The sequence below is a fragment of the Trichosurus vulpecula genome (genome assembly GCF_011100635.1).
Source record: "Trichosurus vulpecula isolate mTriVul1 chromosome X unlocalized genomic scaffold, mTriVul1.pri SUPER_X_unloc_1, whole genome shotgun sequence".
In the NCBI taxonomy this organism is placed as follows: Eukaryota; Metazoa; Chordata; class Mammalia; order Diprotodontia; family Phalangeridae; genus Trichosurus; species Trichosurus vulpecula.
In genome coordinates, this window is record NW_023494377.1 from 9511956 (window position 1) to 9538074 (window position 26119).

Sequence of the window (26119 nt, forward strand, 5' to 3'; positions counted from 1 at the left end):
GCCACATGTGGCCCTCTAGGTCTTTAATGCCGCTTTTTGACTGAATCCCAACTTCACAGAACAAGTCCCCTCGATAAAACGATTTGTTCTATAAAACTTGGACTCAATCAAAGGACCACACTTGGGGACCTAGAAGGCCACATGTGGCCTCCAGGCTGCAGGTTCCCCACCTCTGGTCTAGCCCTAACCTCTCTGCTGACCTGCAGGCCTGCATGTCCAACTACCTATTGGACATCTCAAACTGGAAACCCCATAGACACCTTAAACTCAACATGGCCAAAGCTGAACTTGTCATTTTTTGCCCCAAACCCTCTATTCCTCCAAGCTCCCCTACTACTGTTGAGAGTTACCACTATGCTCCTAGTCACCTAGGCTCAAAACTTAGATGTCACCCTCAATTCCTCACACTCTGTAGACCCCTAGCCAACCTGTTGCCTAGGCCTGTCATTTTTACCTTCATAACATGTCTCATGTATGAGAAAACAAGAGCACAATTTGTACAATAACTAATAATGTAAAGAAAAATACCTTAGAAGGACTTAAGAACTTCGATCAATGTCCTAGAGGACAAGGGACTGGCATGCTGCCCACCTCCTGACAGAGAGGTGATGGCTTCAAAATACAGAAGGAGGTTGACATTTTCGTACATGGACAATGTATAGATTTGTTTTGTTTGGTTGTGATTATTTGTTATAAGGTGTTTTTTTTCCTTTTTTTTTTTACCAGAGCTATGGCAAAAAAGGCAAGAAAGAAAATAGATTCGTTGAAGAAGCATTTTTAAAAATACATAGAAGAGGACAGAAGGCAGTTCAGAAGGAGACAAAGATCCACGAGATCACTTTGAAATTAAGGTGGTGATTTTGTTATATGCTACTTAAAAAGTAAGGTGTACATAATCACTGTTTCATGTATGATCCTCTTTTTTCTGTTTGTTCCTTGTTGGTGCTTGTCAAATTCATATTAGCAAAAACCAAAAAATTATTATTTTTTTAAAAAATTTATGTATTTTTAGTTTTCAACATTCACTTCCATAAGTTTTTGAGTTGTAAATTTTCTCCCCCTCACCCTTCCCCTCACTCTCCAAGATGGCGTGCAATCAAATATAGGCTGTACGTTCATATTAAATATATTTTCATATTTGTCATGAACAAAAAATATCTTTAAAAAAGCAAACAGAAACTTGTCTCATAACCAAAGTCTTCCCCCTAGTTTCCCAAACACCAGCGGCAGCCAAGTCCCAAGGAGCTAGGGAACTGGGGAATGGACACTTAGCTTACATCCATACTTTCATCCGATGTCTGAGGACTGTCTTGGAAGAGCTCATATTTCCATACTAACTCTCTCATTTTTTCAACTGGGGGAGGGGAGAAGAGAGAAGAAAAACAAGAAGTTGCATGAGTATGTGATCCTCAGCAAACTCCTCTCATTTCTATCAGGAACCTGTCCCTTCGATCACTGCCCCCCAAGTGTCCCCAGATGGGCTCTTCCCCCAATGCCTAAAAGCATGCTCAGAGCTGCCCAGCCCCAACCAAAGAGAAGGAGCTTTGCCATAGACCCTGACACCTGTTCAAACTCTCTTCTGATACCAACCTGCTGAATTTGGGAGAGACCTTTGGTGCTTCCTAATCCCCCACTGACTGCTCCCACAGCCCCCAGTGTACTGAAGCCACTCTCTCTAAAGGTCACTGAGGACCTTTTCCTTTTTTAAATCGAAGGGTATTGCTCAGGTCTTCCTCCTCCTGCAAACTGTTGTGACAGCTGCCACTGAGCTGACACCCCCCCACCCCCACCCACCCCAATCCCTCCCCTCTGAGGTTTCCATGACTCCACACTTACAAACTCTACCTGCATGGCCACTCCCTCAGTCATCTTCAGTGTCCTCATCCTGCTCTCTAACTGGGGGTGCTCCCTAAAATTGGGGGTGTTCTAGGCCTCCTTCTCTTCTCTCTCCCCACTCTTTCCCTTGGTGAGCCCATCCACTCCTATAGGTTCACTTATCTCTATGCAGGTGACTCTGAAACCTACGTATTCGGGCCTACTGCTTCTCCTTCCCTCCAACCTGCCACCTCCAACTCTGCCTCTAGGACACCAGCACTGGGGAGGTCCTGTTGGCATCTCAACCTCTGGATGCATCCTCATCTTCCTCCCTAAACCCACCCATCCTCCAAGCTCACTCTCTCCTGTTGAGGGCACCACCATCCCCCAGCCACCTTGGCCCAATCTTTGACTCTTCCTTCTCCCCACCCCCATGATCCAGTAAAAAGCAAAGTCCTATCAGTCCTAACCCGACCTTCTCTCCTGTACACCTGCCTGCCCTTCTCTCCAGTCCCCAAAGTCCCCACCTTATTCAGGCCCTTGTGGCCTCTCATTCATCCCACAAGTATGGAGTAACCATGTACTACTAGATGGTGGGCCCTGGGCCTCAGATAGCCTCTCACCTGGATGACTGATGTAGTGGCCCAAGGGAGATCCTGCCTCCAGCCTTTGCCCTCTCCAAGCTGCCAAAAGAATCTTCCTAAGGCACAGTTCTAGTCATGTCCCTCCTTTGCTTAACATCCTCCCATGGCTCCCTCTTGCTTACAAGATGGCCTTTAACGCTCTGTACAATCTCTCCATCCAATCTTTCCAGGATTATTTCACACTGCTCCCCTTCACACATTCCATGTTCTAGTCAAACTGCGCTATGAGCTGTCCTCTGAATTCAACAGCCTATCTCCAGCCTCTAGGCATTTGCCTAGGCTGCCCCCAGACACACACACACTTGGAATGTCCTCCTCCTTCCATCCCCTTCACCTCAGGCTTTCAGACTTCTTTGTTCTCCCTTCAAGTTTCAGCTCAGGTGCTGAATCTTCGGTCGAACTTTTCCTGATTCCCTCCATGCCATGTTGCACTCTGCCACCCCCAACACCACCCAAAACTGCAAGGTACTTCTCTCCCTTCACCAGTCTTCACTTTGTCTTGGTGTCTCCTTGAATGACAATGTCACCCACCTTAAAATATCAGGTATCTGGGAACATGTTGGCCAACCCCTCACCCCCATCCCACCCTAGTAAAATAGCAGCTCCTTCATGGTGGTCTGGGTCCTTTAGAATGCTTGTATTACCGGCATCTAGCACAAGACCCACCACATGTTTGTTGAATGAATAAGGCAGCCCACACCCCACTGCCCCTGAAGATGACAATAACCACCCCCATTTATAGAGCTCTGGAGGGTTTTCAAAGCACTTTCCTCCTGGGCTACTGAGTTTTCAAGCTGGAAGGGACCTTAGTAAACATTTGGCCCCACCTCTTCTTTATCTAGGTGACTCGATGGAGGCACAGAGACTTTCTGGATGTCACTTCTCTAGTAAATATGGCCATTCCAGGGGCTGGGATGCTTCCTTCCCATTTGTGACCCTGATTTCAGGGTATTCTTTCAGTGACATGATTAGGGAGAGGGGAGTGACAAATGCTGATTGACAGCCTGTCTCAGGGAATAGAATATCTGTTTGAAATCTGCTTTCCCAGAGTCTAGACTGGGATGGGGACCCTGGGGCCTTGAGGCCACATGTGTCCCTCTAGATCCTCAAGTGCGGCCCTCTGACCGAATCTAAACTTCGCAGAACAAATCCCCTTAATAAAAGGATTTGTTCTGTAAAACTTGGACTCAGTCAAAAGGCCACACCCGAGGACCTGGAGGGCCACATGTGGCCTCCAATCCACAGGTTCCCGACCCCTGGCTTATCCCCAAAGTGGCTGCTTGCCTTTGAAAAAGGGGAGGATAACAGCACCCAGAAAAAAGCACCATTTGATTTTTCTACCTCACAGCAGTTCAAGATGTTGCCTAGTGCAGATTCTCATGTCAGAAGTGGGAAAACCAAAGCCCTGAGAAGGAAAGGAACTTGCCTGATGCCACAGTTATCCCACTGAGGAAGCTACCCAGAGTTGGGATGAACCCCTGGAGAGCCGTCTCCAAACCAGCTGCAACAAGGGAGGGTAGCAGAGGCCATGGGTACTACCAAAATGGTCAATTACCCAACAAATCTTTGGCATTTGACTTTGGAATGAATTTTAGCCTTCCATGAGTCTCTGGCAATGCCTGACATTCCAAGAATCTACTTCAAACAAAACAATGAAGCCATATTGTGCATCTGATCTGAATCAGGAAGAATTGGAAATCTATCCAACTTCCCCATCCCTTCTTCACTCCTCTCTCCTCTTCTTCCTCTTGGAAATAGCCTTACACTCGGGACTGATGCAAGGTTTGCCCTCTCTAACCTGCCCTGGACAAGCTAAGAGGCTAAATCATTGGTTATCCAAGGACTTCCCTGTGAACAAAGCCAAGAGAAGAGAACAGGAACAAAGCCAGTTGACTTAGAATGGCCATATCCCAGAAAGTGAGTTGACCCCTGCTAATTCCCAGGTCCTGGTACATTTATTCAACACACATTTATTAACCATCTCAACACAAAACCCAGCTGAAAGAGATAGAAAGAGAAATTCCCTTGAAAATCATTGCAGAAAGTATAAAATACTTTGTAATCTAACTGCCAAAATGTACCCAGGAATTACATGAATGCAATTACAAAACACTCTTCACACAAATAAAGACAGATCTAAACTGGCGAAACACTAACTGTTCATGGGTAGGCCAAGCCAACACAGTAAAAAGGACAATACTTCCTAAATTAATTTCCTTATTCATTTTCATACCTATCAAGCTACCAAGGAATTATTTTACAGAGCTAGAAAACTTAATAACAAAATTCACCTGGAAGAACAAAAGGTTAAGAATATTAAGGGAATCAACGAAAAAAATTTTAAAAGTCAACAAAAAAAGGAAGACAGCCTAGAAGTATCAGATTTCAAACTTTATTAAAAAGCCATAATCATCAAAACAACTTGGTTCTAGATAAGAAATGGAACAGATTAGGTAAACAATACTCAATAGTAAATGACCATTGCAACCTAATATTTGATAAACCTAAAGATCCAAGGTATTGGTGCAAGAAGTCACTATTTGACAAAAACTACTGGGACAAACCATCGCAGCATGATGCCATGATGAAAGTCAGAATGATCAATGACTTAGACAGAGAGGGTGCATCATAAGCAAATTAGGGGTGCATGGAAGAATTTACCTGTTAAATCTATGGATAAGGGAAGAGTTTATGTCCAAATAAAAGAGAACGTCACTGGAGGTAAAACTGATCATTTGGATTGAAGTTAAAAAAGGTTTTTGCAAAATAAAACCATAGTTAGAAGGAAAGTAAGAAACTGGGGGAAAAATTTTTCACAGTAAGTTTCTCTGATAAAGACATCATTTCAAAAATATATAAGGAACTGAGCCAAATTTATAAAAATAAGAATCTCTACAGAGTGCTAGCTAGGTTCTATGGGAAAGGAATGCCTAGATAGAGTGTGAGTTCTGCTTTCATGGAACCTATAGTCTAGAAGACCAACTATTCATTTTGAGACGTGATCACCTGAGCCTTTTTTTGGTTTAACTGATATGAGACTCTCCCAGGAACTAGCTATTTGACCCTTGCAAGGTTGGTAAGAAAATCAAGTGAAATAAAATTGGCAAAGTGCTTGGCAAACCTTAAAGTGCTATATAAATGACAGCTATTGTTATTATTATTAATTATTATTGCTTCTGTTAAGAAATGTATGGTAGGCCAGAGGGATTATTGAGTTATGGCCCATTATGGAGAGTCCCCCAGTTCACTTTCCACACTGGGTATGCCAGTCGGTGTAGTTGGGTTTGTCACTGGTTTGGGGGGCAGAGACTGCATACCCACGGTCATTGGAGAGTTGGCTCCACCCAAATAGGCTTTCTTCCTCTCTGCCTTTACACTCTTGGCTTCATTGACAGTTTTCTTGTTCTGGGGAGGAAGCAGAGAAACAAAGGCCTTCATTCTGGGAACGTCAACCCTGAAAATGCCCTGCACTGCATCCCATACCACCCACTGGGACACAACCCAACTCATCACCCACGATTAGGCACAACACCACACAGGCTTGTTCCTCTACTCCAAACCGGCCACAAATCAGTGCCACAATGCTCAAAGGAGGGCACCACTCCTTACTTGCGGATTCCTGCTGAAGCTCCAAATATCTGCAATGTGTCACAACACCCCCACATTGTCCTCCCCTCTACACCCTTCCCCCCTGGGTTCCTATATTCTTCTTAAGTTTTCATGTGCTTTTGTGATGCTTTTACTCCCACAGATTACAGCAGAGGTTTTTATATTCACTCTGAGCCAGGAAGGCCCAAAAAATAACCATTAAGTGGTGCTTAGGCAGGGACCTATAGTTGTCTAATCCACGAGATCCAGAGTAAATTAGGTTTAAGGCTTGGTCTTTGAGAAGGAAATCTAGCCTGTAAACCCCAAGTTAGCTAGGTAGCTTTTGGCCATCAAAATTTGCCTTCCTTTTAGCAGAACATCCTCAGATAAAGGGAGACGAGAGGAGAGGAGCAGAGAAGACAGAAGAAAGGAGGGGAGGGGAGGAGAGGAGAGCTCTGAACACAATGCATAGTATTTATTATATAGGCTTTCTTAAAATGGAATTTATTGCTGTATATTTTGAATCTTCTCATGTTCTGCTGTGCATATGGCAAGGCTTTTTTTCTTTTAGTGTATCTAAGTTTTTTAGTGTTTAAATTTAAAATAAAAAAGAATTAAATCTTAAATAGTGAGTCAAAGAACAAATCATAGAAACCATGAATGATTATGTGAAATAAGACACACTATTCACAAACATGCAATTTTGTGGAAGGTGTGAAGCCCTTGTCAAGCTTCTAAAAATCCAAGGACAATACTACCAAACTTTGAAAGAACAATGAGGAGAGGACCAATACTACATAAATTATTCTCACGCATGTCAAAATTTGAAAATATCCTGTCAAACAGGACAATAGAAGTTAATCCAATAAATCATATATTATGCCCAAATTGGATTTATAATATGGATGCAAGGGTGATGTAACATTAGGAAAAAAAATCAACATTCACATTAAAAACAAAAACATCTAAAACAACGTAATTATCCTGACACAGGAAAAACCTCTGACAAAGTACAATACTCAGTTACGCTAAAAACCCTAAGAAATACAGGCAAAGCTGGACCTTTTTTAACATCATTAAAAGTATGTATCAATTAACTTATTTAATGCCATACTAATGAAACCACCAGCAGACTACTTTACTTTGTAGAACTAGACAAAAACAACAAAACTCATCCGATGATACAAATATTCAAGGGAATTAATAAAAAAGTGAGAAGCTAGGGAGCCTGGCAGTACTAGATATCAAACTATATTATAGAGACATAATCATAAAATAATCTGGTACTATATGAGAAATAGAATGGCTGATTAATGGAATGGATTAAGTATGCAATATGCACAAGCAAATGAATACACTAACTTAGCATATGAGAAATGCTGACAGCGGGCAGCATATGTGCATCAGTCTCTCCCTGTGCAACCCATGGGCATGAGTTCATTCCTGTAGCTCCAGTGGAACCAACAAGCATTGACTGAACTCTTCCTGGGTGCTCCGGGTTGGGCTGGGTGCTGTGGGGGCTACAGAAGGACACACAATTGCAGTACCTGGGTGCAAGGCACGGGGCTGGGAAGACAAACACCAGACAGTGCCATGATACTCAAGCTAGGGGGCCAGCTAACCCACTTCCTGATGGGAAAGGGAATCCAGATAAAGAACACACAGTCAGCAAGCAATGCGTTTCACTGGCTGGATGAACCCCACTTATTCCAGAGGCAGGAGACCAGTATTGGATTCCCTTCAGGAGAACAGAAGCTCCTTGAGGGCAGGGACTGACTTTGTGTTTGTCTTCATGGCCCCAGTGCCTTGCACCCAGGTGTCTAAGAAATGCTTACTTAGAGTATGGAATTCTCTCCCAAGCTCTGAAAGGGAGAGCCAGAACAAGGCCTGACCCTGTGCTGGCTTCTGTGGGACCATGCCTTTACCTTCCCCCAGACTCAGTTTACTCACCCGAACAGGGCGTCCAGTAGGACTCAGCAAAAACGGTTTGTTGGCACTGCTCTGGCGATTACGGACCTGGAGAAGGAAAGAGCCAGCAGTGTGAGTTCCATTATTACAATCCCTTATCTTCTCCCAATTCGGCCTTGTCATCCCACATTCCTATGGTGGGGAATACCCACCCTAGGTACAGAGCACTCAGTACCCCAGCTGTCTCTTTCTCCTTCTTGTCTCACCTCTTCCTCATGCGCCTGCAGTATTTCAGTGAGCTTGGTCAGTTTTTCCGACAGCTCTTCCACCTTCATCTTTGCCTTCAGTGGCCTTGGAGAAGAAACAAGCATCAGCTTCCTAAGCATACTCTCGCCACAGACCAACAGATGGGGCTGAGGATGTGGCAGATAGCTCAGGTGAGGGCGATGGTATGTACAAAGACCATGAGGGGTAGGGGATGAAAACATCCTTGGAACAGGATGGGGAGCAGATCTCCTTCCTGGGGGGCAGAATGTGTACCGGGGAAGAAGGCTACATGAAGTGGGATAGGAGGGCCCACTTCTCTGAGGGGCTCTCCAGACTAGGTGGAGGATCACTGTTTGGGACCATGGACTAGGTTGCAGGCAGTAGGGTCCCCAGGAAGGGAGTATGGGCAGATTGGACTGCATGCCCGGCTATTCCCAAATGTCCATCTCTCAATGAAATCAGGTTAAGATGAACATCAAGCAGGGGACAGAAAGTGGTCACGAAATCAGTGGTGCTGGGGGGGGGAGGATGGGGGTTTGCAGCAAAAGCGGTTTGGTCTTTCCTATGTCTCCAAAAGGGCAACATGAAGCCTTGAGGGCAGGACATTCTACAGAGAGGGGCTTTGCCTAGTCAAGGTGGGGGGCTTGGAGGGGCTGAGAGATGCTCTGTGTGTATGGAAACCTTGGGCTGGGGGGTAGGGGTGGCTTAGAGCTCCACAAAGGAGGAACCATCTCACTTCTCCCAAACCCTATGCCCTCTGTCAAAGTCACTGCCTACCTGTCTACACTACAGGGCTCCTTAAGGCACAAGGCCCAGGGAGATGGCCCCCAAATGTTGGGGAACGAGTTCATCCATTCAATCCCACAAGCATGTGTGAAATGCTTCCTACATGTTAGGCCCTGAAAACATGGCATTGCTACCTAAACAAGCTGGGGACCAGGCAGCGGCTCCAGCAGGACAGTCCCCATGGCTGGAGCGAAAAGAGTGTGTCATTTGGAGTCAGAGGGACTGAGGGTCCAGGCCTGGCTGTGTGACCCTGAGCAGGTTCCTTAGGCTATTTCAGCCTCAGCTTCCTCTTCTAGAAAGGGCAAGTAATCTGCACATGTCCTACTTCCAAGTACCAAAGGAGGGTGTGCTTTGTAAACCCCAATGCATGAAACATTCCGGCCATCAACATTGTGGTGGGTCTCCTTTTCTATGTGGCAAAGATGGTCCAGAGGCAAATCAAGCCTTGTCACTTGGCAGAGTGGCTCAGCCTACCTCTGGCTTCTTGGCTGGAGCTCACACTAATGGTGGCAAGCATGTACCAGGTCTGTCAGTCACCCAAGAGCTGCGTGGGATTTTTATCAGCAACCCTGGAGGGAATGCTCTGCCCTCTTCAACTCCCCTGGCCCCTGCCCCTGGTCAGCCTTACCCTCACCTAGCCTATCTTAGCTCATGGAACTTGCCAGGGATTTGAAACACATCATGGCATGAATTCTGAATACATAAGTGGCCTAAAGCCCAAACCTGATCCAATGTACTGCTCACTTGGGTTGCCCTTCTTTCTAGGGGCAGATATTCTTATCAGGAAGGCCTATTTCTGGAAGAGGAGGAGAAGGAGCTTGTCTTAGGTGGTCTTAGTTTTTAGTTAAATCAGTGCCCCAAAGTCATGTTCTACAAAGGATCAAGCATTCATTCCCTCAGGATGAGGCTGTGCCAAGGAGGAGCTGCAGAAGGCTATCACTTAACTGCAGCAGCTGAACCTGCAGCCACTCAAAGTCTCTGGCCACAGTGGCTCCTTTCCCAGACCCCCAAGTGCTTACTTTTCACAAAGGTTTCCATTTTTCTCACAACCAGGCATAGCAGCCGCTGCAGATGAAGGGTTTGGCTTGGGGTCTGTGGTCTCCTGGGACAGATCTGGATTGAAAAACTTCGTTGGCATAATCTTCTTTTTCTCCATCAACTCACGGATGTTCAGGTTCTCACTGCTAACATGATCATGATAATGTCCCATGAGGCCAACACAATTCAGAAGCAACTTTTTAGAGTCACAGGTGGGGTAACTGTGGGCCACACCCTTCCCCATACCAGGCTTCAACCTCACCTGAGTGCCAGGGACAATCCTGGACCTCATGGAGGAAATGCCTTCATTCAAAACCACAGCTCACTGGAGGCCCTTGGGGGCCTGGCCCCCTTCCTGCCCAGCCTCATATCCACCTCCCTTTGGTCCCCAAAGCATCCTGACCATTCTGGCTCAGTGACAGAGCCTTCCTTCAAGCCCCAAGAGCTTCACTGACTAGGCCACTCACAGAACAATCAATCCCAGACTGCCCAGCATTATTTTCTCCTCTACTCTACCCTCTTCTCTCTCTTCCCATAATGCTGCTTAATTTTGTATGAACATACTTTGTCTCTAACAATGAGACTGTTAACTCTTTGAAAGCAGGGGCCATGTCTCAAAATTCTGTCTACCCCAGATCATATAGCACAGGGCTAGGCACACAATTGTTGCTCAGTAGATATCAGTGCATTCGAGTAGTTCCAATCACCTATGAGCCCTGATGTGACAGAAGTGGAGCTGCCCTCTGAAGTCAGGCTTGGATTCCTGCATTGGGTGGGAAATTTTATTGTATGACCTCTATAATCCTTTCCAACTGTGAGAATCGACACATATGAGCCTGAGTGAACAGAACCAAAATCAAGGGTGTAGAATGGATCTCTCCCCGCCCCCCATCTCCTTCCAGTAAGGGACCTTCCAGGAGAGCATCCCCTGGCTTTTTACCTGGTAAGACTGTCATTGATTTCAGAACTCAGAACTTCTATCAGATTGATTAATTCATTCATGAAACCAAGCTGCTGTTTCTCCGAGGCACAGCCCTGTAATGAGAAAAGCACACACAACCTCTGTTGAATAAATATAAGACAAAGAAGCCCAGCTTTCACTGCCATCTCTCTTAGCCTCAAAACTCCCTGCTTCATGATATGTAGTGCTGGAAAGAATTCTAGATGAGAGTCAGAGGACCTGGGGTCTAGGCCTGGCTCTGCCATTAACTTTGTGAAACCTTAGGCATGTTAGCTCTTTGGGCCTCAGCTTCTTCTTTCGTGAGGGAATAATGCTATATGTCTCACCTCACCTCACCTACAGAGTTATTGGAGAAGTAAAAGTGAAGTTGGGAACATACGAAAGTGTTGTATGATGACTGTGTCCAGAGGTGGTACAGCTAGTCTTCATGGGAGGATGCAGAAACAAAGCCATAGTATCCTCACTTCTACTAGCGGGCCATTCTAGAATCTAAAACCTGACTGGCTAGAATTTAGCCTTGACTCTAAGATGAAATTTAATTAGGTTTAATGCAAAGTCTTGTACTTGACTTGGTTTCCAAAAAAGCAAGCTCCTGAGTCTCAGAAGGAGGAGGAATAGTTAGACATTAGTCTATCAGGTAAGAATCTGGTGGCTGTAGTGGTATCAAAAAGGGAACCTGGGAGCAGAGTCAGTTGATCTGGGGCTGTAATAACAAAGTCATGGCAGCCAGGACCAAGGAGATGGAAGGAGCTCTGCATCGTGCCCTTGGAAGGGTCAAGCTGGAGTATGAAGTGGTCAGTTGGGGGCATCTAAGGACAGTGAGCAGCTGGAGAGCACACAGAGGTAAATGGCCAACATAGCAAAGGGCTTTGACATCATCCCCTAGGAGGAACAGGGAATGGTGAGCATGGAGAAATGATGGGACAGGGATGAAGGAGAACATCAAGGTCATTTTCAAGTGTCTGACTGGCTATCCCAGGAGAGGGGAACCTGCAATCTCAAGGCCACATGAGGTCTTCTAGGTCCTCGGGCACAGCCTTTTGACTGAGTCCAGGTTTTACAGAACAAATCCTTTTATTAAGGGGATCAGTCACCTTGTTTCCATGCTTGGGATGTAGGTGGGACAGTGGCACCTTCCTTCTCTGTCTTTTTTCCTATGCAGTTACCAGCTCCTGTGGGCCTACCTCTGGCATAACTCCAACCCCTGTCCCCTCCTCTCTGTCCCCACTGCCACTACCACCCTTTAGAACAAGGCAGCAGTTTCACCTCCCACCCACCCACACCACTGTAAGAGTCTCTCAAATCATGCTATAAAGGTCGAATCCCAGGCTGGCTCCTCCACCAAGCCCTCACTGATCCCCCTTTGGGGGAATAACTTTCTCCCCTCTAACCTCAGAGAAATGGGCTTTGCACCTCCCTAATATACTTGGTAAGTACAACAATGACCTGAAGGATGGGGGGCGGGGAAGAGGGGAGGAGGTGTGTGAATGCCCAGGGGTGCTTTTTTGCTGCCTGAGGGTAGGGCCTCTGTTCATATAACCTCTGTGATCCCCCCAGGCTCCAAGCACAGAGCCCTGAGCACTACAAAGGGTTGAGTTAGAATGAAGGAAAGGAAGGAAAGGAAAGAAAGGAAGGAAAGGAAGGGGTCCCCTCTCTTACCTTAATGAGATCCTGATCATTTGGCCCACACAGCATCAGTTCATGGCCAAGTCTAGTCAACTCTGTCAAGATGATAAGGACTGGGGTTATTGCAAACATGAACTTGGAAGAGAAGACAGTTCAGTGCCATCTCCACGATGTCAAATATCCCCCACCTTAGTTAGGAAGTGGACGACCAACCCCTTTCCCACTGCCATTCTCATGGCCTGCCTCTTCATACAGAATCCCAGCTGCGTTCACTGCATGGGAAGGGGTTTCCCATTTGTGATGGCAGAGAGGGAGTGAGCAGAAGCAGAATTAGAGCTGACAGCCAAGTTGTTGCTCAGGTAGCTCCAGGGAAAAGTATGAACAAGAGAAAATTAGGCCCAAGTCCCAAATAGGAAAACCTAGGAAAGAGTGAGGTTAAACCAGAGAGGATGTGGAAGAAAACTGGTCTTGGGTTCTAATCCTAGCCCCACGCCTAACTAACCCTCAAACTTGCTGTGTGAGCTAGAGATAGTCTCTTTCCCTCTCTGAGCCCAAGGCTCCTCATCTATAGAAGGAAGAGGCAAGAATATGTGACCTCTAAGGGTCCCAACATTCAAAGGTCCTAAGTGGAAGCAAAGAACTTCCTTTGATCAGGGTGATGTTATAGAAAGAACCCAGGATTCTGAATAAGAAGAGCTGGGTTTGAATCCCACTTCTGATACTACCTGTAGGACCTTGGACAAGTCACTTCCCCACTTTGGGCTTCGAACAAAAAATGAGACACTTGGATCAGCTGGTTTCTGAGGGCTCTCCCAGCTCTGAATCTAAGATCCCTTGGGGGACAAACATTCAGTGATGCCAAGTAAAGACAGGATGCCTGTCTGCGTGAGTTCAGAAGATTTACAGGTTCAAGATCTGGAAAGAAATGAAGCCTTCTCCAGGGGCTGGGTGGTAGGGCACCAGGGATGGGGCTAAATGCCAGGGCCCATGTGCATCATACAAACCTTAATGTCAAAGTGAGTCATCAATGGGGAAAAAGAAGAATGGGGGGAGGGGATTTAAATCCAGCCTGAGATGGGCACATGTTACCTGGAGACAATCAGTCAGGCTATCCCCAGTCTTGGGGCATTTAGGACTATGGCTACGAACACTTATCTGTGCAACTGGTCATGGGGGTGTGGGGGGAGAGAGGAACAGGAGAGTGCCTACCTAACAAAAAGAAGAAGAAGAATCACCAGCACTTCCGTGGTGCTTACCAACTCCCAAACCCAATGACAAGAGATTCAATGTCAACAGGGGACGTGCACAACCCTGTCGGCTCTATGAGGAATGTCTACTTTGGGCAACGGGAGGCAAAGTAGGGATCAGCTGTTATGGTCCCAGATTTTTAAACTCACTGAAAAGAGCCCTACTTTTCTGAATTTTCTTTAAAATGGAGAAGAGAACAAAAGAGGAGGAAAGAGTTTCCTTGTTGCTAAGCAAAGAAATTGGAAATCAGAGAGACTGATAAGGGCCAGGCTCACTGCCACACTGACCTCTAGGGAGCAGGGGATTTTAGGCATCAAACCAAGGCCCCTAATTCCTCTCTCTGACCTTCAATTCCTGCCTCTGTAACATGGGGAGGGGTTGGATCTGATGACTTTTTAAGGCCCTTCTGGTTAACGCTTTGTGGTTTGATTTACAGACACAAGGGCAAATTGAGATGACTTTTGTGGAAAAGAACAACTAATTCACGTTCTTCCCCTCTTAAATCATCATTTAGATGCCAGCCAATTCTGTGTCCATACACTAGGCACGTGCACAAAGAGAGCTGGGCATGGGTGACCCCCTCTTTTTGGTCACCTCAGCCAGGGATGCTGCTTTTCTAACCATCAGCTCTGTCATGGTCCTGCCTCTGAAGAGGGTTAACCCAAGGAGACTGGGTAAGCGCCCCAATCTGCTTCATTAGCCACAGTGCTGACCAAGGCCAAACTTGGGGCAACACACAATTTTCCTTCTGAAACTCCATCTGGTTTCAGATGCGGCCTGAAGTCTCCAATCCACTTTGAAATGGAAAAGTTATTCACTGTCTTAAGGGGCTGAGACTTTGCTCAAATTTTCCTAAAGTTCATAACTGGGTTAAGAACAATTTCTGCCAAAAACTGAACGCAAACAGGAGGTTATAGAGAAATCTCTGTGAGACCTTGACTCCAGTGCTGGTTCTCAGGAACACCACATGTAACATCTGTATGCAGACCCAAGTGTACATATTTGCCATACACCCACACAGGCTGCACTCAGGAAGAGACAAATAAGGATTGACTCTCACCTACCCGCACCAAGAAAAAAAGTCTCCCCGAGCCTCTAACTCCGGCCCAGCCAAGAAGGTGAGCTTTGTCCGCCTCTTGGATTCTCTGCTTTGGCATATCCTCCTTTCCAAGCCTCTCATGCGAGGCCTAATTCTAAGAAGCTGTATAAACATTCACAGACTTTTGAGCTGCTCCGATGGAAATAAAGTACAGCTACCAGGAGGAGCAATTAAATAAGTCTGCTTGTTAAGCAGGCTTTGGCTAAGTTTGGAGTTTTCCAAGGGAAAATGCCAAATGAAGCAATAATTCCTTGTCTTCTTTCCCTAGGTTTATTCCCTTAATTTCTTTTTAACTTGTCTTTTTGCTATAGCTAGCATTTTGAGCACTATAGCAAATAATAGTGATGATGATGGATTTCCCTGCTTTACCCCTGATTTTACTGAAAAGGCCTTTAGTGTTGCCTCCCTTACTGATAATGCCAATTTTTATATTTAGATAGTACTGTTTACCATATTAGGGAACAGCCTATTTTTTCCTAAGCTCTTTAAGGGTTTTAAGCAAAAGGGGTGTTGTATTTTGTGAAACACCTTTCCTTCATCTAGTGACATAGTTTATCTTATTGGTTTTGTTATTTAAGTCATCTATTATGTTTATAATTTTCCTAATTCTACATTTCTCATCTAAATCCAACCTGGTTCCAGCATATAATCATTTTTATCAGTTGTTATAGGGGCTGCTTTCAGAAAAATCTGAGAAGACTTTCTCAAACTGATGCAAAGTGACAGGAGCAGAACCAGGAGAACATTGTACACAGTAATCACAATGCTGTATGATAACCAACTGTGATTGACTTAGTTCTTCTCAGCAATTCAATGATCCAAGATAATTCTGAAGGATTCATGATGAAAAATGCTATCTACCCCCAGAGAAAGCTAACAGAGTCTGAATGTAGATTTTTTCAGTGTTTTTTTTCTTTTGGTCTGTGTCTTTTATCACAACATGACTAATATGGAAATATGTTTTGCATGATTGCACATGTATAACCTATATTAAATTGCTTGTCATTTCAGGGATAAGGGAGAGATGAGGGAGGGAAAATTCGGAACTCAAAATTTTTTTTAAATGAATGTTCAAAATTATATGTAATTGGAAAAAAATAAAATATTACTAAAAAATAAGAGGCAGTTAAGGTGATGTGGTTCATAGGGCTCTGGACTTGAGCTTTGGCCTCTGACACTTACTAGCTGTGAGAACCTGGACAAGTCATTTAACTAATATGACCCAATTTTCTCATTTGTAAAACTGGGATAATAATCCTACTTACCTTCACGGTTGTTGTTAGGACAAAAATTTGATATTTGTAAAGCAATTTGCAAACCTTAAAGTACCGTATAAGTATTAGCTACTATTATTATTAGGTTGAGGGCTGTCACTAATAATTTATTCCCTATTTTTAGTGCTATTCATTAGAGAAAATGGTCTGTACTTTTCTTTCTCTTGCTTTTCTTCTCCATGCTCTAGGTATCAGGATTATATCTGTCTCATAGAAGGCACCTGGTAGCTTGCCTTATTACAAACCAATTGTGTACTACTGGAATCAAATGTTCTTGGTACATGTGGTTCTGGTGCAGGAGTGAGGAACCTGCAGCCTCAAGGCCACATGTGGCCCTCTAGGCCCTCAAGTTCGGCCCTTTGACCAAATCCAAATTTCACAGTCAAAAGGCTGCACCCAAGGACCTAGAAGGCCACATGTAGCCTCGAGGCTGCAGGTTCCCCACCCTACCTGTTTATTTTTTTTTAACTTCAGAGTTCCTTCATGGCTTGTTCGGTTTCTTTTCAGGAATTCATTAGTTCTTATTTTGTTAGTGTGGGCATTTTATATTTTGGTAAATATTCCCCTATTTTCCTGAAGTTATCAGTTTTATTGGCAATGCAATGTCTGATCATGACTCCTAAAGACTGCCAATGAAGCACACTTCTCATCTCTCAAGAATGAGATGACAGACTCTAGTTCAATGTGGATTATGACATACATTTTTAGGCATGGCCAATGTGTGTATCTGGTTTGCTTAACTATACTTGTTAACTATGTTTGTTATTATAAGGGAGGGCTTTTTGGGGGGAGTCATGCTATGTGAGAATTGGAGAGGGCTAATGATAATAATACCTGCTCCCCCTCCCAATGTCAAGGAAACATTTCTAAAGTACACTATGAGAGCATAAAGAAGTTCGGAAGGAAACAGAGGCAAGTAGGAAAGCACTGGTAATAACTGGGTCCATTTTAATATCTACTTCAGTGTAATTCAGTAATCTGTATGTAATCAAGATGAATGATTTCATGAGCAAGCCTCATTTTCTATTCTCCTTTGTGTAAGGAAATATTAGTGTGTGTTTGTCAAATTCAAAATAATTTTTAAAAGACTGAAAAAAGACCCAATAAAGCCACTGGCATAATAAAGTTGTACCTATGATTTTCTCTTCAGGGTTAGAATCTTGCCAAGTATCAAATGATTCACGAAATGGGGGATACAATCTAAAGGGAAAGAAGAAAGTATGAGTGTGACATGGAAGAAACAATGCTTATTTTGTATCTCTAAGATATATAGACAATTTCTATCTTGAAGGTAATTTACCAGACGGTAGAAAGGGACACGGCAATTAGAGAGTTTCACAATGCCTGATAAATACCTGCCCATGTGTCACATCTTCTCTATTTACCCACTCCTGCTATGGTTCTGCCAATGGCCCTGAATATCTCTCACCAAACTAGCCACGCGTTTTCCCTCTGTAACTTGCGGCATCTTCAAAGGGATCATCTATACTTGCAAACTAAAATCCATGCAACCTGAGCAAAGGGTACATCAGGCACCTGCCCTCAGGGCCAACTGCTTGATGCTCCTTTTGCAATCATTGGATTCCCCCGAGTGTAACTGGCATCGACTTACTGCTGGGTGTCCCTAAAATGAGGCATTAGCAGAAGCAAGGAGCCAGCTTAATTAAGCTTTTTACTTCTTGGCTTTCTTTGTGCCCAGAATGTCAAGATTCAACTTCAAGATTGACTGTGAACAGCCATGTCGGGAGGATAAATTTGCCACTTAAACCCCTTTGCACGAATTTTACTGAATTTCCTTGGAGTTCACAGATCATAAGCCCCCAGACAAGAAGAGTCTTCAGAGTTACTACCAAACCCTCCTCTTACATTGATAGAAACAGGATCTGAAAGGGAAAGAGATTTATCAAGGGCTATATTGCTGAATCTTCTGCTCCTTCAATGACATAGCAAAGTAGAACTTGGAAAACTGATGTATGGAAAAGCCAAAGTGACTCAATTCCACCAACTGAGGCAATGTGCCTAACGGACTTATGGATCCTGAGACAAACAAAAGAATAGCCCTGGGCACCAAAGTCTGGAGGGTTGAAAGAAGTAATTAAATGTACAATTTTCTCTGCCTCAATTGTACAACCTGTTACTTAATAGTCCAGCATTCAACCTGAGTAGGGGGAAGTGGGTGGGGAAAGGCAACTTGTGTTATTTAGAATATTATGACCACTGCTTTGTTCAACAGTTAGGCACACTTGTGTCTAGTCTTGGCTGTCAAGGAAATATTCCCAATTAGAAGGCCCAAAACATAAAGGAGAATACACATAGGCTTGCTATCTTTAAAGTTTTATAAAGACAAATAAACTACTCCAATACCTTAAATTGGTGTGCAGCAACCCAGATGGCCTTATTAGGGAAACTACACGATCCAAATTTGTTTTTTTGGATGAGTACTGCTCAAAGTCTCTAAAAAGAGAGCAAGGCTCTCAAAGATCAAAGGGAATACATATGGCCCTTGCTTGTACAAAACAGGGATTCCTGACCAGGAACTTCTGCTTCCTGTGGCAAGGCCTGCTGCCCTTTTAGAAGGTCCCCTAACCACTTGCCTAACTGAGGAAGGGTTCCCAGATGGGACTGTACCACAATGTTCTGCACAGACACCAGGTCACTGGACAGTCTGTACTAGGCAGGCAATAAAAAATTCTGAAGCCGGGCTTTTAAAACCCTGAAATTTTAGAAAGTTTGATCAACATGTAGTATTTTATTTTTTATTATTTATGCAGAACAAAATGTATTATCAAATGCCCTTAGAAGTTCCTGGATTCTGTATGATTGGTTTGCTTATAAAAACATCCCACTTCCTACATTTAGAGATGGTGAAAGCCTGGTTCTGACAGAGCCACACTATCTCCACTGTGGGCAACCCTGCCACTTGGCCACCTCCTCATACTGGGCATTTCTTGCCCCATGTCCCAGAAGCTGAGAGCTGGCAGAGAAACCTGTGGCCACCTAGTCCCAAAGGAATCCTGGCTAGAACCCCCTGATAAGTGGTCATCCGTCAGGTGTTTTCCCAGACAGCATCAACCCAATAGAGCAAAGGCCTGCCTTAGTTTCCTTTAATGTGTATTATAGAGACCAGCAGCACAACGTAGAATAAGAAAAGCTGGTAAAAAAAAAAGTTTTTTTAAAATCAGGATTGGAAAGAGGTATTTTGGGGTTTTGAAATTTTGCCAAGGATTCAGATTTCTGGTCAGTAGACATTTTTTTCCTGATATATATACTATTTTCAGTCTGGGCTAGGCAAATCTAATAGTCCTTTTAGTTGCCCCCTAAACAAACAAACAAAAACTCTCCACATTAATCTCTCACTTTCTTCTAGTGAAAAGACTTCAAGGCTCTTTTAGCTAATTACTTCCCAACTTCCTAGTCCAGGGGTAGGGAACCTGCAGCCTCCAGGTCACATGTGGCCCTCTAGGCCCCCAAGTGCGGCTCTTTGACTGAATCACAACTTCACAGAACAAATCCCCTCTAGGCCCTCAAGTGCCACCCTTTGACTGAATCCAAACTTCACAGAACAGATCCCCTTAATAGAAGGATTTGTTCTATCAAACTTGGACTCAGTCAAAAGGCCATACCTGAGGACCTAGAAGGCCACTCTGAAGGATTAAATCTAAAAGGTCTGCTTTAAAGTTCTTTGCACCTTGACCCCTTCCTCCCTTTTCAGTCTCACTACATGCCACTTTTTGTCCTCTCTGCTCTGGCCATACGGGCTTTCTGGGTTTGTGCCAGCAGCTGGCCCTCTTGTGCCAGGCATTTACTCTTCCTTAGCTCAGCTGGGCAGAATCTCTTGGTTCCTCACCTCCTCAGCCCAAGCAGCACCTCCTGAGGTGCAGTCTGTACTGTTCCTCTAGCTGCTACTTCATGCCTTCCTAAAGTATCTCTTATTTATCAGGCACATACTTTCCTATGTACTTGTTGTCTCTCAATAGAATGGAGGCTCTTCAAGGACAAAGACTATTTTATCTTTTTGTTTCTGTAACCCTGTCGCCTAACAGTGCTTGACACATAGTAGGGCCTTAACGAATGCTCGGTAGACATGTTCTGTGCCCATTGTGTGCCTGCCCCTGGCCCTGATTGTTTGTAAAGATGATCTGGGGCAGGGGTAGGGAAGCTTTCGCCTTGAGGCCACCTGTGGCCCTTTAGGTCCTCAAGCGCGGCCTTTTGACTGAATCCAAACTTCACAGAACAAATCCCCTAAATAAAAGAATTTGGTGTGTAAAATTTGGACTCAGTCAAAGGGCTACACTTGAGAACCTAGAAGGCAATGTTTCCTACCCCTGATCGAGGAGCACAACATGGAACCTTGTAGGGACAGAACTGGGTGAAAACATGATGAAAACCTCTGTCTGAGGAGCAGAGCTGCTCAGGACACAGAGAAGAAAGTAGGGGCATTACCTTGTAATTAACCATGCCAGAATATCCAAACGGTAAATTGACGGGGTGCACAGGAACTGTTTGGCCGTCTTCAGTTTACTTTTATAGAGACCATTGAGGAAGGGGCAGTTCATAGCCTGAATGAGGAAAAAGAAAAATCAGCTGTATTTAGGAGGATTACAAGCGGTCTCAAGAAATAATAGTGTGACCCCTCTCCCTCACACCTAGGCCAAAGCCCTTTTACGGTAACCCTAATAAATCATCGAGCAGTCATCCAGGTTCAGCCAGCCCTGCTAGCTCTCATCCCCTTCTCAACTAAGCTCTTTGGAAAATCCAGCTATACACTGGCTTCTAAATCCTTTGCAGCCTGGCTTTCAACCTCATCATTCAACTGCACCTGTTCTCTCCAAGACTACCAATGACCTCAACTGCCAAATCTAATGGCCTTGTCTCAGTCCTCATTCTGCTCGAGCTCTGACACCACTGTTCTCTTAGATTTTTTTCCTCCTGTCCAGGCTTCCGTGACACTACCTTCTCCTGCTTTTCCACCTGTCTGATTGTTTCTTCTCTGTTTCCTTGGCTGAATCTTTGTGCCATGCCCACTAACTGTGGGTATATATCTCACAGTCTGGCCTTGGCCTTTAGTAACATCTTACTTGGCAAGCACATCACTCAGCTTCCACAGGGTTAATTATCATTGAGAAAATGATTCCCAGATTTATCTATCTGGGCCTAGTCCTGATTTCTAGTTGCCAATCACCTTTCGGATATCTCAAACTGGATGTCCTATTGGCATCTTAAACTCAACATGTTCAAAACAGAACTCATGATCTTTTCCCCCAAATCTTCCCATCTTCCCTATGACTGTGGAGGGCACTGACATCCTCTCAGTCACTGGGGCTCACAATCTCACTGTCATCTTTAACTTGTCACCTGTATTCATCCCAAATAGCCAATCTATTATACTGCCCATATAAATCCCTGTCTCCCCATCCACACAGCGTTTCATGCCTGGATAATTCAAATAGCCTTTTGGTTAATCTCTGAACTTCAAACACCCCTCCACCACTAAAATACAGCCCTTCGCTCAGTTGCCAAAATGATTTTCCTAAAGTACAGGTCTAACCATGTCCTCCACCTCCCCAAATATACCCTCAATAAATTCTAGTAGCTCCCAAATTCTACCAGGATCATATATAAAAAGTTCTGTTTGGCAGTTAGATGGCTCAGTGGATAGAGCCCTGGAGTCAGGAAGACCTGAGTTCAAATCCAAGCTCAAATACTTATTAGTTGTCTGACCATGGGCAAGCCACTAACCCCTATTTGCCTAGGTCAGGGTGGGGAACTGGCAGCCTCAGGACCACATGTGGCCCTCTAGATCCTTGGGTGCTGCCCTTTGAGTCCAAGTTTTACAGACCAAATCCTTTTATTAAGGGGCTTTGTCCTGGGAAGTTGGAATTCAGTCAAAGGGCCACACTTGAGGACCTAGAAGGCCACAGGTTTCCCACCCCTGGCCTAGGTGGCTCAGTGGATAAAGCACTGGGCCTGGGGTCGGAAAGACCTGAATTAAAATGTGACCTCAGACACTTCCTAGCTGTGTGACCCTGGGTAAGTCAACACCTCAGTTTACCTTAATCCACTGGAGAAAGAAATGGCAAACCATTCCAGTATCTTTACCAAGAAAACCCTATGGATAGTATGGGCCACAGGGTCCCAAAGAGTAGGACATGACTGAACAACAACCCGGCTCACCCTTCCTACCTTTCCAGGCTTCTAACACTTTATACCCCTCCACATACATACACTAGGCTTCAGCAACATTGGCTTTCTCACTGTTCCTCTTACACAGTATTCCACCCCTCATCTCAGTGCCTTCACAGTGGTTGCCCCCATGACCAGAATACTCTCCTTCTTTCTCTTCCCTGGCTCTTTGTAAGCCTCAGCTCAAATCCAAATTTCTACCAGAGGCTTTTCTTGTTTCCCACTTTCTGCCTGCTAAAGTTCTTCCCTGTAAGATAATTTTCCATGTCTTCAGTATAGATCTTGTTTATATCAAGTTATTTAAATAGTGTCTAGAATTAGAAAGTGAGTTCCTGAAGGCAAAGGCTTTTTTGTCTTTCTTTGTATCTAACACTTAGTAGAACGCCTGGGACCTAGTAAGCTCTTAATAAATCCTTGCTGGTTGACCACTTGGTCACTTTCAATGACACAACTATTCTCACTGTGCAACAATTCTAGGTATTTAAAGGGCTTATGTTTAACTGAGATTGACCTCATTCATTTCACACTTATTTGGTATCACCTATATGACATAGTACTAGATATAGCAAGGGATAAAAAGATAAAATTAGAAACAATCCCTGACCATAAGGCAAATAAAATAAATGTGTGACTCTAATAGAAAGCCCAACATGAGAGAAAGAAAAAAAGTTTAGGAGAATGAGAGGTCATTTCTGGCTACAGTGAGCAGAGGCAGCTTCCTCGAAAGAGCCTTAGAAGGATACTTAGGCATTCCCCAAGTGTTATAAACCCCCAAACTGGTGGGGGCTGGGAGAACAGTATAAGCAAAGGAAAGGAAGCAGACAAACACACATATGTCTGTGTGAGGCCAAGTGATCCAGTTTCAACGGGGCACAGGGTATGTGAAGGGAACCAGTGGCAGATGAGGCTGTAGAGGTCAGGCTGGGGTAAGAGTTACTCTATATCTAATTGCTGAGGCACTAGGGAGCCCCTGGAGTTAATATTGAGGACAGTGGTATAGCAGCAACAGTGAGGTAGAAATAACACTTTGGCGTGGAGGATGGATTAGGAAGGCAAGGTAGAGGCTTTTGGGGAGCTCAATCCTGGGGCCAGGGCCCAGAGGGGAAGGGCCTTGGAGGAGAATGGAAGAAGGAAAGGGAAGAAGATGGAAGGAAGGAGGAGGAGGGAAAGACAAGGAAGGAAGGAGAAGGAAAGGGGAAGGAAAGAGAAGGGAGGAGGAGGGAAGAAAAGGAGAAGGAGGTGGAAAGATGGGAAGGAGGAAGAAAGGGGGGAAGAAGGGTGGGAAAGTGGGAAGAAAGAGAAAGGGGAAGGGAAGGAGTAGAGAGGTAGAGAGGAAAGGGGAAGAGGGAAGGAAGAAGAGGAGGGGGAGGGAAGAAAGAGAGGAGGAGGTAGGAAAGGGAAAAGTGGGCAGGAGGAAGGGAGGAGGAGGAAGAGGAGGGAAAGGAGAAGGAAAGGAGAAGAGGGAAGGAGGAGGAAGAAAGGGGGAGGAAGGAAAGGATACAAAAAGAGGAGAGGAGAAGAAAAGGGGAAGAATGGAGGAAAAAGGGGAAAGGAAGGAGGAGAAGGAGATATGGAAGGAGAAGAGAGGGAAAGGGTAGGGAAAAGGTGGGAGGGAGAAGGAAAGGAGGAGGAGGGAAGAGAGAGGAGGGAAGGAGGGGGAGGGAAAATCGGGATAGGGAGGGAAAGGCAGGAGGGAGGAAAATGAGGAAGAGGGGGAGGGAAAAGACAGAAAGGAAGAGGAGAAGGGAAGGGAGAGGTGTGGAAGGAAGGAAAAAGGAAGGAAGGAGGAGGAAGGGAAGAGAGAGGGAAAGAGGAAGAGGGGGAAGGAAGAAGAGAGGAGAGGAAAGGAAGAGAGAAGAGGATGAAGAGAAGGGGAAGAGGAGGAAAAGGAAAGAAGGGGGGAGGTGAGGGGAGAGTGAAGGGGGAAACAGAGGAAGAGAGGGGCTACAAGATCAACAGGAAACGGTCCTGGATTCAAAAAGTTTGCTGCTCGACCCTTTTCCCCCCTCCCCTCTCGCCCCTCTAGTAGCAGACCCCCTGGTGAGAGCGTGTCCCAAGTCCCTCTCGCCCCTCCCCCCACTCGAAATCCCCTACCCCGGCTGGGTCCTGTCCCCTCTGCTCGCACTTCCAACCTGTCCAGTACCCGAAGAGCCTTCAGAGACAGGTGGGGGTCCTCCTCCTCCTCCGTGTCCCAAGTCCCTCTCGCCCCCCTCCCCATTCGTTTCTCGCCCCTCCCCACCCCCGAAATCCCCTACCCCGGCCCGGTCCTGTCCCCTCTGTTCGCACCTTCAGCTTGTCCAGTACCCGAAGAGCCTCCAGAGAGAGGTGGCAGTCCTCCTCCTCGGCGTCCTCCTCGTCTTCCTTCCCCTCTGCCTTCTCCTCCACATTCACCTGCTCTTCCTCCTCCTCCTCCTCCCAATCCTCCTCTTCCTCCTCAATCACCCAATTTCCCTCCATCACGTTCTCCCACTCCACGTCCTCGTCGTCTTCCTCTCTCTCCTCCTGTTCTTCGTCTTCGAACTCCCTCACCTCCTCCTCCTCCTCCTCCTCGTCCTCATCTTCCTCTTCAGCCCAGTCATTCTCCTCTGCCCCCCAAAACTCTTCCCACCGCCTGTTTCTGGCCCTCGCCACTTCTTGATCCCTGCCGCTATTCCCAAACCCGCTCCAACGCTGGGCCATCGTCGTTTCTGCGGCCGGACAACAGAACCCACGGATCACAGTGTCCGCGCGCTCACAGGGTGCACCTTTTCATTGGTCGGATCTGGTGACGTCACGGGGCTGGCCCCTAGTGCTCCTACCCGCCCCTGCCCCACTCCCCGCCCTCCCGGACTATTCTCGCCCTCCCATTGGCTGGGGCTCAAGAAAAGGGACTAGCCCACATCTCCTGGGGAGGCGGGGGCGATCCGAGAGGGGTTAGCGGGCCACTGGAAGCAGAGGAGAACCAACTGGGGCTCGGGGCGGGGGGGAGTGGCCGAGCTCCGTAGGAGGGCAGAGTCGCCAAGGACCACCTCCCCCACTCCCCCTTACACACTCGTGTAAATCATATTAGCGAGGGGGAGACTGGAACCCAGAAAGGGGAAGGGGCTTGGCCAAGGGCGCTCAATTAAGGGCAAGAAGGGAGAGCCAGGACTTTGGGGTCTCCACGTGCAGCCCCCCCCATTTGGGAAACCGAGAGGCCCAGAAAAAGGGCGAGTCTTGCCCAAATAATGGTCTTGGGTCCATGTGTGTGTGTGTGGGGGGGCAACCCAGTCCCCCCCTTAGTCCGCAAGACTAGGGAGAGCCGCGCCCCCCCCCCCCCGCCCACCCCTGCCCCCTGCAGTGCTTGTCTTTCCTTCCCCGACCCAGAGCCAAGCAGCCCCCGGGAAGTTTTCCTCCAGCAGCAGCAGCAGCAGGAGGAGGAACCCTTGGCCAAAACCATCCTCTTCAGGCTAGAGATCCTAGACTGCAGTGCCCTAGCTGGGGTGGGGGCGGGGTGGATGTGTGCGCTCTCTCCAGGGCCGATCTCCCCCATCAGCCCCCTTCTTCTGAGAGGAGAAGGTGCTTGCTTGTTGTAGCACCCTCCTAGAATTTAGGGCTGCCCTGAAAAGGTGCCTAGAAATGAGCTTCTCCCACTCCCTTCACTTTACAGACAGAGAAACCAAGGCTCAAGATGGCCAACGGTGTGGAGGTTTAGAAAGGCTTT

The 26119-nt window shown here is 45.9% G+C and overlaps 1 protein-coding gene across 1 annotated transcript; it reads right to left on the reverse strand.

The window, feature by feature from the left end:
- Positions 1 to 4832: 4832 nt before the first annotated feature.
- Positions 4833 to 25184, reverse strand: LOC118833010 (HAUS augmin-like complex subunit 7). The gene is made up of 9 exons (XM_036740395.1): positions 24724 to 25184; positions 20698 to 20813; positions 17387 to 17454; positions 12667 to 12728; positions 10987 to 11081; positions 10028 to 10192; positions 8222 to 8306; positions 7998 to 8063; positions 4833 to 5864 (listed from the first exon to the last, which is right to left on the reverse strand). Exons 1-9 carry the CDS (start codon positions 25114 to 25116, stop codon positions 5685 to 5687), a joined length of 1230 nt encoding a protein of 409 aa, XP_036596290.1. The 5' UTR covers positions 25117 to 25184; the 3' UTR covers positions 4833 to 5684.
- Positions 25185 to 26119: the final 935 nt, after the last annotated feature.

Bases quoted from the DNA above. Each gene is read 5' to 3' on its own strand.
- LOC118833010 (XM_036740395.1), bottom strand. From the start codon at position 25,116: ATGGCCCAGCGTTGGAGCGGGTTTGGGAATAGCGGCAGGGATCAAGAA. The intron at 11,082-12,666 runs GTAAGAGAGGGG...TTCTCATTACAG, and splicing joins ATGATCAGGATCTCATTAAG to GGCTGTGCCTCGGAGAAACA. The intron at 8,064-8,221 runs GTGAGACAAGAA...TTCCTTCTCCAG, and splicing joins TGCAGGCGCATGAGGAAGAG to GTCCGTAATCGCCAGAGCAG.